Here is an 11,503-nt window from a genome sequence, read left to right as displayed (position 1 = left end):
GGGGACGGACTTTGTGTTTACTACTGTGTTTATTATCGTTTAATGGGGGGCTTGTACATTGGGCGAATACGTGACATAGCTATAAGATGTTTATTTATGTGTTCTTTGTTTTTTCTTATTTCTGTAAATATGTAAAAAATTTGAAAAAAATATTTTTAAAAAAAAGAAAACATCCTCATTGGGCTTGAATTTTGTCATTATCCTACTGTGTGGTCTCCCGTTCTTACCCCCAGTCTCTATTAATATTGCACCAAATGATTTGTCCCTTTAGATATTTAACGATGAGCATATCTTTAGTTACAACAGTTGTCAGTGCATATAATTTCCATGCTGGAGGCAAGAGTTGCAGGAGAATTCAGCATTACAATTGACATTTGGAATATTTTTGAAGAATTGCACATTACGAGTCACAGTGACCTTCTGAGAGCTGGGTCCCAAGATTAAAATATGCTGGACAAATTAAGGCAGGTGTTATGCATTGGAACTAACCCGATGTTAAAAATACACACCGGAAACGTCCTGGGGAATTCTCCTTTAAGGCCACTGTTAATTGGGCAAGATCCACCCCCCCCCCCCCCCCCCCCCCCCACTGGCTTTTCTTGCATGAACATGATTTAAATAGAAAATATGGATATTCCATTCAAGTCTCAACAGCTGCTCCGCATGATCTCTCCAATCTTCATCGGACACCGATCCTAATCATCACTACTTAAAGTTCATAGTCTATCCAAAAATCAACTGGTTGTGCTTTTTCACTTGCAGCTCCCTGGGTCTTTCAGCATGTAGTCACATAGGCGACTGGTTAGTGTCTATCTTTAGCAAAAATCGCACATGCTCCCCTCTCACATTTTATAATGCTGCTGCACTTGGTTCCGTTCTACATCCGGAGTCCAAGCACACAGGTGGTGTCTTTAACAATCCCTGAACTGCTGGAAAGCACAGTGAGATTATTAGAACCAATTTCCATTTTTGGATAAATCACTCGCATACACTTGACTCCCCACAATGTTATGCATTGCTTCGCTCCCCACGGTTTTACATCAAACCTGCTCCCGCAGAGTTTGAAGGTCGCAGGCTTTGACCAGAGAGGGGAGAAACAGTTCAAATGTGGAAATGTCAGGTGGCGTGAGGTGCTGGGCTACCTATCCTCTGGACCATCAAACTGGGAGACAGACCACAGAAGGTGGGCAAAAAGAAACAGTAGAAAAATGCCAACGGTGGTCAAAACCAGAAAAAAAACGGAAATTCTCAGCAGGTCTGGCAGCATCTATGGGGAGAGAGAGACAGAAGGTTTCAGTTCAGTAACCATTCATCCATCTCCACAGATGCTGATGGACATGCTGAGAGGCGGTTTGTACACTTGTCCCACACCAGTTGGTAAGAAGGTGTTTCAGCTGTAGGGTAAAACAGCTTTTAATGTTTAGAACCAATTTCTGGCAGCGTTCACACTTTCTCCCCATCTTCTTTAAATGATGTTAAATCAGGCGCGAGGGTGTGTGGGAGTTGGCAGAGGGGCTGGAGGCTAAGAAGAAGTTGTCTGAATGCATTTACATGGGGTGAAGGGTCTCTACCCTTACCTTAACTGGGATATAATTCTAACTGGGCTTCCCAACCTCTTCGCAACTCTTAATAGACAAACCACTTTTTGGGGATGGTGGGTGTCTGATCTTAGTTATTTTACTCAAGACATCATTGTGTGCAGCTACTCACAGCAATAGTGAAGAGTGCTATCATTTAGAGGCCAGGAGATGTTGAACTTCACACTTTCATAAAATTAACAATTAATGTAAAAGTGAGAGATTGCAGTCAACATGAATGACTTACAAATTCCAACTCCTTACCTATATCAAATATCCCGTGTACATTTAGAACTTGGCAAATAGACATTTTGACATCTGTCGATAGCAAAAAATTAACCGGTTTCATTTATTAGAAATAAATCCATTGTATTCTCTCCCATTCCTTAAAATATCAAAGGAAACACAAAGTCTACAGAGATTTGTACAAGCTCATCTTGTTTCTGCCAGGGATCTTCTTCCCATAGCTGTGTAAAACGTCCACGTTCAGCTCAGTCATCATTCTTTGCATGTAGCTTGTGGTAATTCCCAAATGTCATCATCCACAGCAGGCAATGTAACCCATACTGCTCGAGGCTCCTCTGCCGATACCAATTGTATGTTTGCTGGGGATATTGTGGCTTCTCCACCAATCCCTTCAGCTTTAGGCTTTTCAGCAGCGTGTACCTCGAGTTCAAGTCTGTGCGTCTCACCGCATTCTGCAGCTTTTATGTGTGCATCAACTGCCCCTTTACGTGAAGTAGTTCTCAAGACAGGGGTCACCCTCACTCCATTTTGTTCAAGGCCCAGAAGCTTGTTTTCTATGATGTACCGAACGCACTGCATGATTACATTCCTTTCGTGCCGTATGTCACGGGCCAGCAACTGCAACAAAAGATTGCAAAGAATGGTAACACTACTTCCCCAAAAATGCCTCATTTTAAAAATGAAACATACGAAAGCGTTATAGACAAATTATAAATCTCCGGTTTGCTAAAGCCCTCTGGTGCCTGGTGCTTCCCCTTGAAATTGCTTTCTGACACTCCAATGTGTGTTATTTCAAATCATTTTGTTTCCCTCCCACCACTAGTCAAGGATGATTCTGGTCATTGCGAAAGGTGTCAATGTTGGCGAAGGGAACAGACCACCAATTTTGGCACCCATCATCAATCACTGTGAAGCAATGCAGAATGCTGCCCCCTTCGCATACATTAAAGCATACTCCACGCTGCATTGGTATGAATTGTTCCAGTTCGCCATCTTTGTTGCAGACCAAGTCAGCTGGTAAATTGTAGGTAACTGCCCCTAGTTATAGACCGCTCTGGACTGTCTACCTACCCCTCTACTGCGGCTACATTCGCAGCCGGGTGTCCCTGGAGAAGGAGCATGAGGTGTCCACAGGCACACTTGAGACGTTCTGTGCTCGTTGGGCACCACAGGGGCTGGGGAGGTGCCTTATTGGTTTGATGTTTTAAGTCTCAATTGTGATTCGCTTTTTTTTAAAATAAAAGACAGTTTCCTTTCAAGGGACTGTCCCTTTAATTTGGCTAATACCCATTGAGTTGAGATTGTCAAAGCTTATTTGACTTGGGAACATGGCATGCATATATCACTCAGGTGGATGCAAAACCAATCCCCACTGACAACGGACTCAGTTTTAACCCATTGTGCCACCATAAGGAATCTTTTGAAGGTTTAAGAATTAATGTTTTCTGTCAATATTAGCTCCAACTGTCCCACCCAATATCAAAAATGTATCAAAATTTATATCCTATTAATCCACCCTCTCCAATCCAATATTTCACCCTCAGATATGGTACAAGTTCACTTGTTTTCATTTTTGAATACAGGCCTCAATGAAGATGAAACAATCTCGAAAACTCGCCACAGCCAAGGGTAGTCGGTGGGTGATGGTTAAAGATGGTAGAGTTTCCGAGCAACAGATTGATGCACGTGTCTGAACACACTCCATTACCAGGAGAACTGCCTGCTCCTATCAGCAACAGCACCAAATGGTTTAACTTTACCACAATTGGAGAGTTCAGACTGGGCATCTCTTACACTCAGTGGGCCTCCTTTAGCCAATGCTTCTTCCAGCTTACTGACCATCCTTAAACAGCTAAAACAAAGGGACTTCCTTCGGGATGTTTAAAGTTGGTAATAAACCAGCAGCTCGATGGATGGTATGGAGATAACAGATCAAGAACTTTGAGCTCAGTCTGTACTGAGCTAACTGACCTCAGGAGGGGCAGCAGTAAAGTGACTGCCCAACTGGTCTCTAGATTAAGGGAGGGGAGAAACATCAGCAGAATCAGAGGGAAAGAATAAAGGGATATGGAAAAAAATCTGCAAAATAGCGAATTACATGACAATGCTTTTACAGCACTTTTATACTCAATTAATGTGACCCTTTAATATTTTAGTCCTGTGATTTGCTTTGAACACTTCTATAAAATGAAGAACATGCAAGATTTACTTTAAACGTAACCATGACATATCAGAAAACGGACAGAGAAAGGTTCTCACCATTTCAAGCAGGGTTGGCCGACGTATTAATGACTGTTGGAAAGTTCTCCTTCCTCGTGCGTCATGACCTCTGCCGTGACCTTTTCTTCTACCCCTGGGACTGAACTGGTTATGTGATGCTGAGTTAGGAATTCCACTTGAACATCCTTTAATTTCCTGCTCATTTGAACTTCTTGGGGCAGATCCCAATAACACTGTGTTTTCTTCCACAGCTTTGGCAATGGTCTGTAGGGGGATTTCTAACAGAAATATTGCAAAGATTAAGCTCCAAGTTTTAATGTTGCACCATTTGATGGTGTGAAGAACAGTAACAATTCTAAATCTGGAAACTTTACAGTGTTGTGAAGGTGAGGATCTTAAGAGTTTTAGAGCACAGAAAGAGGCCCTTCGGCCCATTGTGCTCGTGCCAGCTATCAAACACCTATCTATTCTAATCCCATTTTCCAGCACTTGGTCCGTAGCTTTGTATGCTATGCTTGGCTAATAAAGGCAAATATTCCATATCCCTTCTTTTTTTTTAAATAAATATTTTATTGAAAATTTTTGGTCAACCAACACAGTACATTGTGCATCCTTTACACAGTATTATAACAACACAAATAACAATGACCTATTTTATAAACAAAAAATGAATAAATAATAAATAACAAAAATGAAAACTAGCCCTAATTGGCAACTGCCTTGTCACAAGTAACACTCTCCCAAAATATAATTTAACAGTCCAATATATAATTATCTGTAGTCTATCTTTCTGCGAGGTATTCGACGAACGGTTGCCACCGCCTGGTGAACCCTTGAGCCGACCCCCTTAGGACGAACTTAATCCACTCTAGCTTTATAAACCCCGCCATGTCATTTATCCAGGTCTCCACCCCCGGGGGCTTGGCTTCTTTCCACATTAGCAATATCCTGCGCCAGGCTACTAGGGACGCAAAGGCCAAAACATCGGCCTCTCTCGCCTCCTGCACTCCCGGCTCTTGTGCAACCCCAAATATAGCCAACCCCCAGCTTGGTTCGACCCGGACTCCTACTACTTTTGAAAGCACCTTTGTCACCCCCATCCAAAACCCCTGTAGTGCCGGGCATGACCAAAACATATGGGTATGATTCGCTGGGCTTCTCGAGCACCTCGCACACCTATCCTCCACCCCAAAAAATTTACTGAGCCGTGCTCCAGTCATATGCGCCCTGTGTAATACCTTAAACTGAATAGAGTTTTTCGAGGAGGTCACTAAGATGATTGATGCAGGTAGGGCAGTGGATGTTGTCTACATGGACTTCAGTAAGGCCTTTGACAAGGTCCCTCATGGTAGACTAGTACAAAAGGTGAAGTCACACGGGATCAGGGGTGAGCATAGGGGTGAGCAAGGTCCCTCATGGTAGACTAGTACAAAAGGTGAAGTCACACGGGATCAGGGGTGAGCTGGCAAGGTGGATTCAGAACTGGCTAGGCCATAGAAGGCAGAGGGTAGCAATGGAGGGATGCTTTTCTAATTGGAGGGCTGTGACCAGTGGTGTTCCACAGGGATCAGTGCTGGGACCTTTGCTGTTTGTAGTATATATAAATGATTTGGAGGAAAATGTAACTGGTCTGATTAGTAAGTTTGCAGACGACACAAAGGTTGGTGGAATTGCGGATAGCGATGAGGACTGTCTGAGGATACAGCAGGATTTAGATTGTCTGGAGACTTGGGCGGAGAGATGGAAGATGGAGTTTAATCCGGACAAATGTGAGGTAATGCATTTTGGAAGGGCTAATGCAGGTAGGGAATATACAGTGAATGGTAGAACCCTCAAGAGTATTGAAAGTCAAAGAGATCTAGGAGTACAGGTCCACAGGTCATTGAAAGGGGCAACACAGGTGGAGAAGGTAGTCAAGAAGGCATACGGCATGCTTGCCTTCATTGGACGGGGCATTGAGTATAAGAATTGGCAAGTCATGTTGCAGCTGTATAGAACCTTAGTTAGGCCACACTTGGAGTATAGTGTTCAATTCTGGTCGCCACACTACCAGAAGGATGTGGAGGCTTTAGAGAGGGTGCAGAAGAGATTTACCAGAATGTTGCCTGGTATGGAGGGCATAAGCTATGAGGAGCGATTGAATAAACTCGGTTTGTTCTCTCTGGAACGAAGGAGGTTGAGGGGCGACCTGATAGAGGTCTACAAAATTATGAGGGGCATAGACAGAGTGGATAGTCAGAGGCTTTTCCCCAGGGTAGAGGGGTCAATTACTAGGGGGCATAGGTTTAAGGTGAGAGGGGCAAGGTTTAGAGTAGATGTACGAGGCAAGTTTTTTACGCAGAGGGTAGTGGGTGCCTGGAACTCGCTACCGGAGGAGGTAGTGGAAGCAGGGACGATAGGGACATTTAAGGGGCATCTTGACAAATATATGAATAGGATGGGAATAGAAGGATACGGACCCAGGAAGTGTAGAAGATTGTAGTTTAGTCGGGCAGTATGGTCGGCGCGGGCTTGGAGGGCCGAAGGGCCTGTTCCTGTGCTGTACATTTCTTTGTTCTTTGTTTGTTCTTTGAATCAGGCTTAGCCTGGCACACGAGGACGAGGAGTTTATCCTGCTTAGGGCATCTGCCCACAGCCCTTCCTCGATCTCCTCCCCCAGCTCTTCTTCCCTTTTCCCTTTTAATTCATCTACCATAGTCTCCCCTTCGTCCCTCATTTCCCTATATATATCTGACACCTTACCATCCCCCACCCATGTCTTCGAGATCACTCTGTCCTGCACCTCTTGTGTCGGGAGCTGCGGGAATTCCCTCACCTGTTGCCTCGCAAAAGCCCTCAGTTGCATATACCTGAATGCATTCCCTTGGGGCAACCCATATTTTTCGGTCAGCGCTCCCAGACTCGCGAACTTCCCATCCACAAACAGATCTTTCAGTTGCGTTATTCCTGCTCTTTGCCACATTCCATATCCACCATCCATTCCCCCCGGGGCAAACCTATGATTGTTTCTTATCGGGGACCCCCCCCCAAGGCTCCAGTCTTTCCCCTATGCCGTCTCCACTGTCCCCAAATCTTCAGTGTAGCCACCACCACCGGGCTTGTGGTGTAGTTCCTCGGTGAGAACGGCAATGGGGCTGTCACCATAGCCTGTAAGCTAGTCCCCCTACAGGACGCCCTCTCTAATCTCTTCCACGCCGCTCCCTCCTCCTCTTCCATCCACTTACTCACCATTGAAATATTAGCGGCCCAATAATACTCACTTAGGCTCGGTAGTGCCAGCACCCCCCTATCCCTGCTACGCTGTAAGAATCCCTTCCTCACTCTCGGGGTCTTCCCGGCCCACACAAAACCCATGATGCTCTTTTCAATCCTTTTAAAAAAAGCCTTTGTGATCACCACCGGGAGGCACTGAAACACAAAGAGGAATCTCGGGAGGACCACCATCTTAACCGCCTGCACCCTCCCTGCCAGTGACAGGGATACCATATCCCATCTCTTGAAATCCTCCTCCATCTGTTCCACCAACCGCGTTAAATTTAACCTATGCAATGTGCCCCAATTCTTAGCTATCTGGATCCCCAGGTAACGAAAGTCCCTTGTTACCTTCCTCAACGGTTGGTCCTCTATTTCTCTACTCTGCTCCCCTGGATGCACCACAAACAACTCACTTTTCCCCATGTTCAATTTATACCCTGAAAAATCCCCAAACTCCCCAAGTATCCGCATTATTTCTGGCATCCCCTCCGCCGGGTCCGCCACGTATAGTAGCAAATCGTCCGCATACAAAGATACCCGGTGTTCTTCTCCTCCCCTAAGTACTCCCCTCCACTTCTTGGAACCCCTCAACGCTATCGCCAGGGGCTCAATCGCCAGTGCAAACAATAATGGGGACAGAGGGCATCCCTGCCTTGTCCCTCTATGGAGCCGAAAATATGCAGATCCCCGTCCATTCGTGACCACGCTCGCCATTGGGGCCCGAAACAACAGCTGCACCCATCTAACATACCCCTCTCCAAAACCAAATCTCCTCAACACCTCCCACAAATAATCCCACTCCACTCTATCAAATGCTTTCTCGGCATCCATCGCCACTACTATCTCCGTTTCTCCTTCTGGTGGGGCCATCATCATTACCCCTAACAACCTCCGTATATTCGTGTTCAGCTGTCTCCCCTTCACAAACCCAGTTTGGTCCTCGTGGACCACCCCCGGGACACATTCCTCTATTCTCATTGCCATTACCTTTGCCAGGATCTTGGCATCTACATTTAGGAGGGAAGTAGGTCTATAGGACCCGCATTGTAGCGGGTCCTTTTCCTTCTTTAAGAGAAGCGATATCGTTGCTTCAGACATAGTCGGGGGCAGTTGTCCCCTTTCCTTTGCCTCATTAAAGGTCCTCGTCAGTACCGGGGCGAGCAAGTCCACATATTTTCTATAGAATTCGACTGGGAATCCATCCGGTCCCGGGGCCTTACCCGCCTGCATGCTCCTAATTCCTTTCACCACTTCATCTACCTCAATCTGTGCTCCCAGTCCCACCCTTTCCTGCTCTTCCACCTTGGGAAATTCCAGCCGATCCAAGAAGCCCATCATTCTCTCCCTCCCATCCGGGGGTTGAGCTTCATATAATTTTTTATAAAATGTCTTGAACACTCCATTCACTCTCTCCGCTCCCCGCTCCATCTCTCCTTCCTCATCCCTCACTCCCCCTATTTCCCTCGCTGCTCCCCTTTTCCTCAATTGGTGTGCCAGCAACCTGCTCGCCTTCTCCCCATATTCGTACTGTACACCCTGTGCCTTCCTCCATTGTGCCTCTGCAGTGCCCGTAGTCAGCAAGTCAAATTCCACATGCAGCCTTTGCCTTTCCCTGTACAGTCCCTCCTCCGGTGCTTCCGCATATTGTCTGTCCACCCTCAAAAGTTCTTGCAGCAACCGCTCCCGTTCCTTACTCTCCTGCTTCCCTTTATGTGCCCTTATTGATATCAGCTCCCCTCTAACCACCGCCTTCAACGCCTCCCAGACCACTCCCACCTGGACCTCCCCATTATCATTGAGTTCCAAGTACTTTTCAATGCACCCCTTCACCCTTAGACACACCCCCTCATCTGCCATTAGTCCCATGTCCATTCTCCAGGGTGGGCGCCCTCCTGTTTCCTCCCCTATCTCCAAGTCCACCCAGTGTGGAGCGTGATCCGAAATGGCTATAGCCGTATACTCCGTTCCCCTCACCTTCGGGATCAATGCCCTACCCAGCACAAAAAAGTCTATTCGCGAGTAACTTTATGGACATAGGAGAAAAACGAGAACTCCTTACGCCTAGGTCTGCTAAATCTCCACGGGTCTACACCTCCCATCTGCTCCATAAAATCTTTAAGTACCTTGGCTGCTGCCGGCCTCCTCCCAGTCCTGGACTTCGACCTATCCAGCCCTGGTTCCAACACCGTATTAAAATCTCCCCCCATTATCAGCTTTCCCATCTCTAGGTCCGGAATGCGTCCTAGCATCCGCCTCATAAAATTGGCATCATCCCAGTTCGGGGCATATACGTTTACCAAAACCACCGTCTCCCCCCTGTAGTTTGCCACTCACCATCACGTATCTGCCCCCGTTATCCGCCACTATAGTCTTTGCCTCGAACATTACCCGCTTCCCCACTAATATAGCCACCCCCCTGTTTTTCGCATCTAGCCCCGAATGGAACACCTGCCCCACCCATCCTTTGCGTAGCCTAACCTGGTCTATCAGTTTCAGGTGTGTTTCCTGTAACATAACCACATCTGCCTTAAGTTTCTTAAGGTGTGCGAGTACCCGTGCCCTCTTTATCGGCCCGTTCAGCCCTCTCACGTTCCACGTGATCAGCCGAGTTGAGGGGCTTCCTACCACCCCCCCCCCCCCCCCCTTGTCGATTAGCCATCACCTTTTTCCAGCTCCTCACCCGGTTCCCAAGCAGCTGTATCTCCCCCAGGCGGTGCCCCTCCGCCCATCCTCTCCCATACCAGCTCCCCCCTCTCCCCAGCAGCAGCAACCCAGTAATTCCCCCCTCCCACCCCCCCCCCCCCGCTAGATCCCCCGCTAGCGTAATTACTCCCCCCATGTTGCTCCCAGAAGTCAGCAAACTCTGGCCGACCTCGGCTCCCCCCGTGACCTCGGCTCGCACCGTGCGACGCCCCCTCCTTCCTGCTTCTCTATTCCCGCCATGATTATCATAGCGCGGGAACCAAGCCCGCGCTTCTCCCTTGGCCCCGCCCCCAATGGCCAACGCCCCATCTCCTCCACCTCCCCCCATCACCACCTGTGGGAGAGAGAAAAGTTACCACATCGCAGGATTAGTACATAAAACTCCTCTTTCCCCCCTTTTTAACCCCCCTCTTTGCCCCCCACATTCGCCCCACCACTTTGTTCAAACGTTCTTTTTAATAACCCGCTCATTCCAGTTTTTCTTCCACAATAAAAGTCCACGCTTCATCCGCCGTCTCAAAGTAGTGGTGCCTCCCTCGATATGTGACCCACAGTCTTGCCGGTTGCAGCATTCTAAATTTTATCTTCTTTTTATGAAGCACCGCCTTGGCCCGATTAAAGCTCGCCCTCCTTCTTCCATATCCCTTCTTAACCAACTTATTTACATGTCCTGCTGTCTTCAGGGATCTGTGGACATGCACCCCAAGATCCCTCTGGTCGTCTGTACTTCTGAGCGATCTACCATTCATTGTGTACTCCATCACCTTGTTAGTTCTCCAAAATATTATCACCTCACTCTTTTTAGGGTTAAATTCCATTTGCCAATGTTCTTCCCATCTGACCGTCCCGTCTATTTCGCCCTGAAATCTAAGGCTTTCCTCCCCTCTATTTACGACACCACCAATTTGTGTGTCATCTACGAACTTACTGATCATACCGCCCACATTCCCGCCCAGATCATTAATGTAATAAAGATCAGAGCTTGCCAGTATTCAGAAACCCATAACGTTAATTCGACATTCATGTACCAGATGTCTCTATCCGGTAGGTAGGTCTCAAGTGACCTTCAGTGAGGCCTTCTCTGTTTTTACACAGATCATGAAGACATATACTCTGCAAAACCCCCCACAACTATCCGTTTCAAATAAGAATCAAATAACGTGAGGCAGCTGCAAGCAATTCTATCCTAGCAGGTATAGCTTTATCCTACCAATTTGACACCGTTTAAAGCTCATAAAAGACAAAATTTGAATTGCACAGTGGAAAAATGTCCTCAGGCAAGAGGTGCTCACATGAAACTTGTGGTTTATCAAAGACTAAGAAAATGCTTCTCGGCCTTTTGACTAAGATCAAGCCCAAGATGAGGTGCAATGCCTTTTCTTGTCAGCTTGGATCTTGTATGTGTCTCTTGTGGAGAGGAGATCATGAATTGACTTCAAATTGAATTGTTTTTAGGAGCAAGCAATGAGATGAATTAAGGGTTTGCCCTGTCCACTCTGCAT

At 46.8% G+C, this 11,503-nt stretch overlaps 1 protein-coding gene across 1 annotated transcript in view; it reads right to left on the bottom strand.

Moving 5' to 3' along the window:
* Positions 1 to 1,907: 1,907 nt before the first annotated feature.
* The window catches only part of nufip1 (nuclear FMR1 interacting protein 1), a 70,663-nt gene continuing 61,067 nt past the window's right edge, over positions 1,908 to 11,503 (bottom strand). The window contains exons 10-11 of the mRNA XM_072515533.1: positions 4,083 to 4,559; positions 1,908 to 2,441 (exon numbers count right to left, since the gene is read on the bottom strand). Of these exons, the coding sequence (XP_072371634.1) occupies positions 2,076 to 2,441; positions 4,083 to 4,559 (843 nt within the window). The 3' untranslated portion in view covers positions 1,908 to 2,075. The remainder of the gene's footprint in view (positions 2,442 to 4,082; positions 4,560 to 11,503) is intronic.

This window comes from Scyliorhinus torazame, chromosome 8 (assembly GCF_047496885.1).
Source record: "Scyliorhinus torazame isolate Kashiwa2021f chromosome 8, sScyTor2.1, whole genome shotgun sequence".
Lineage (NCBI taxonomy): Eukaryota > Metazoa > Chordata > Chondrichthyes > Carcharhiniformes > Scyliorhinidae > Scyliorhinus > Scyliorhinus torazame.
This window is presented reverse-complemented; position numbering and strand designations above follow the sequence as displayed.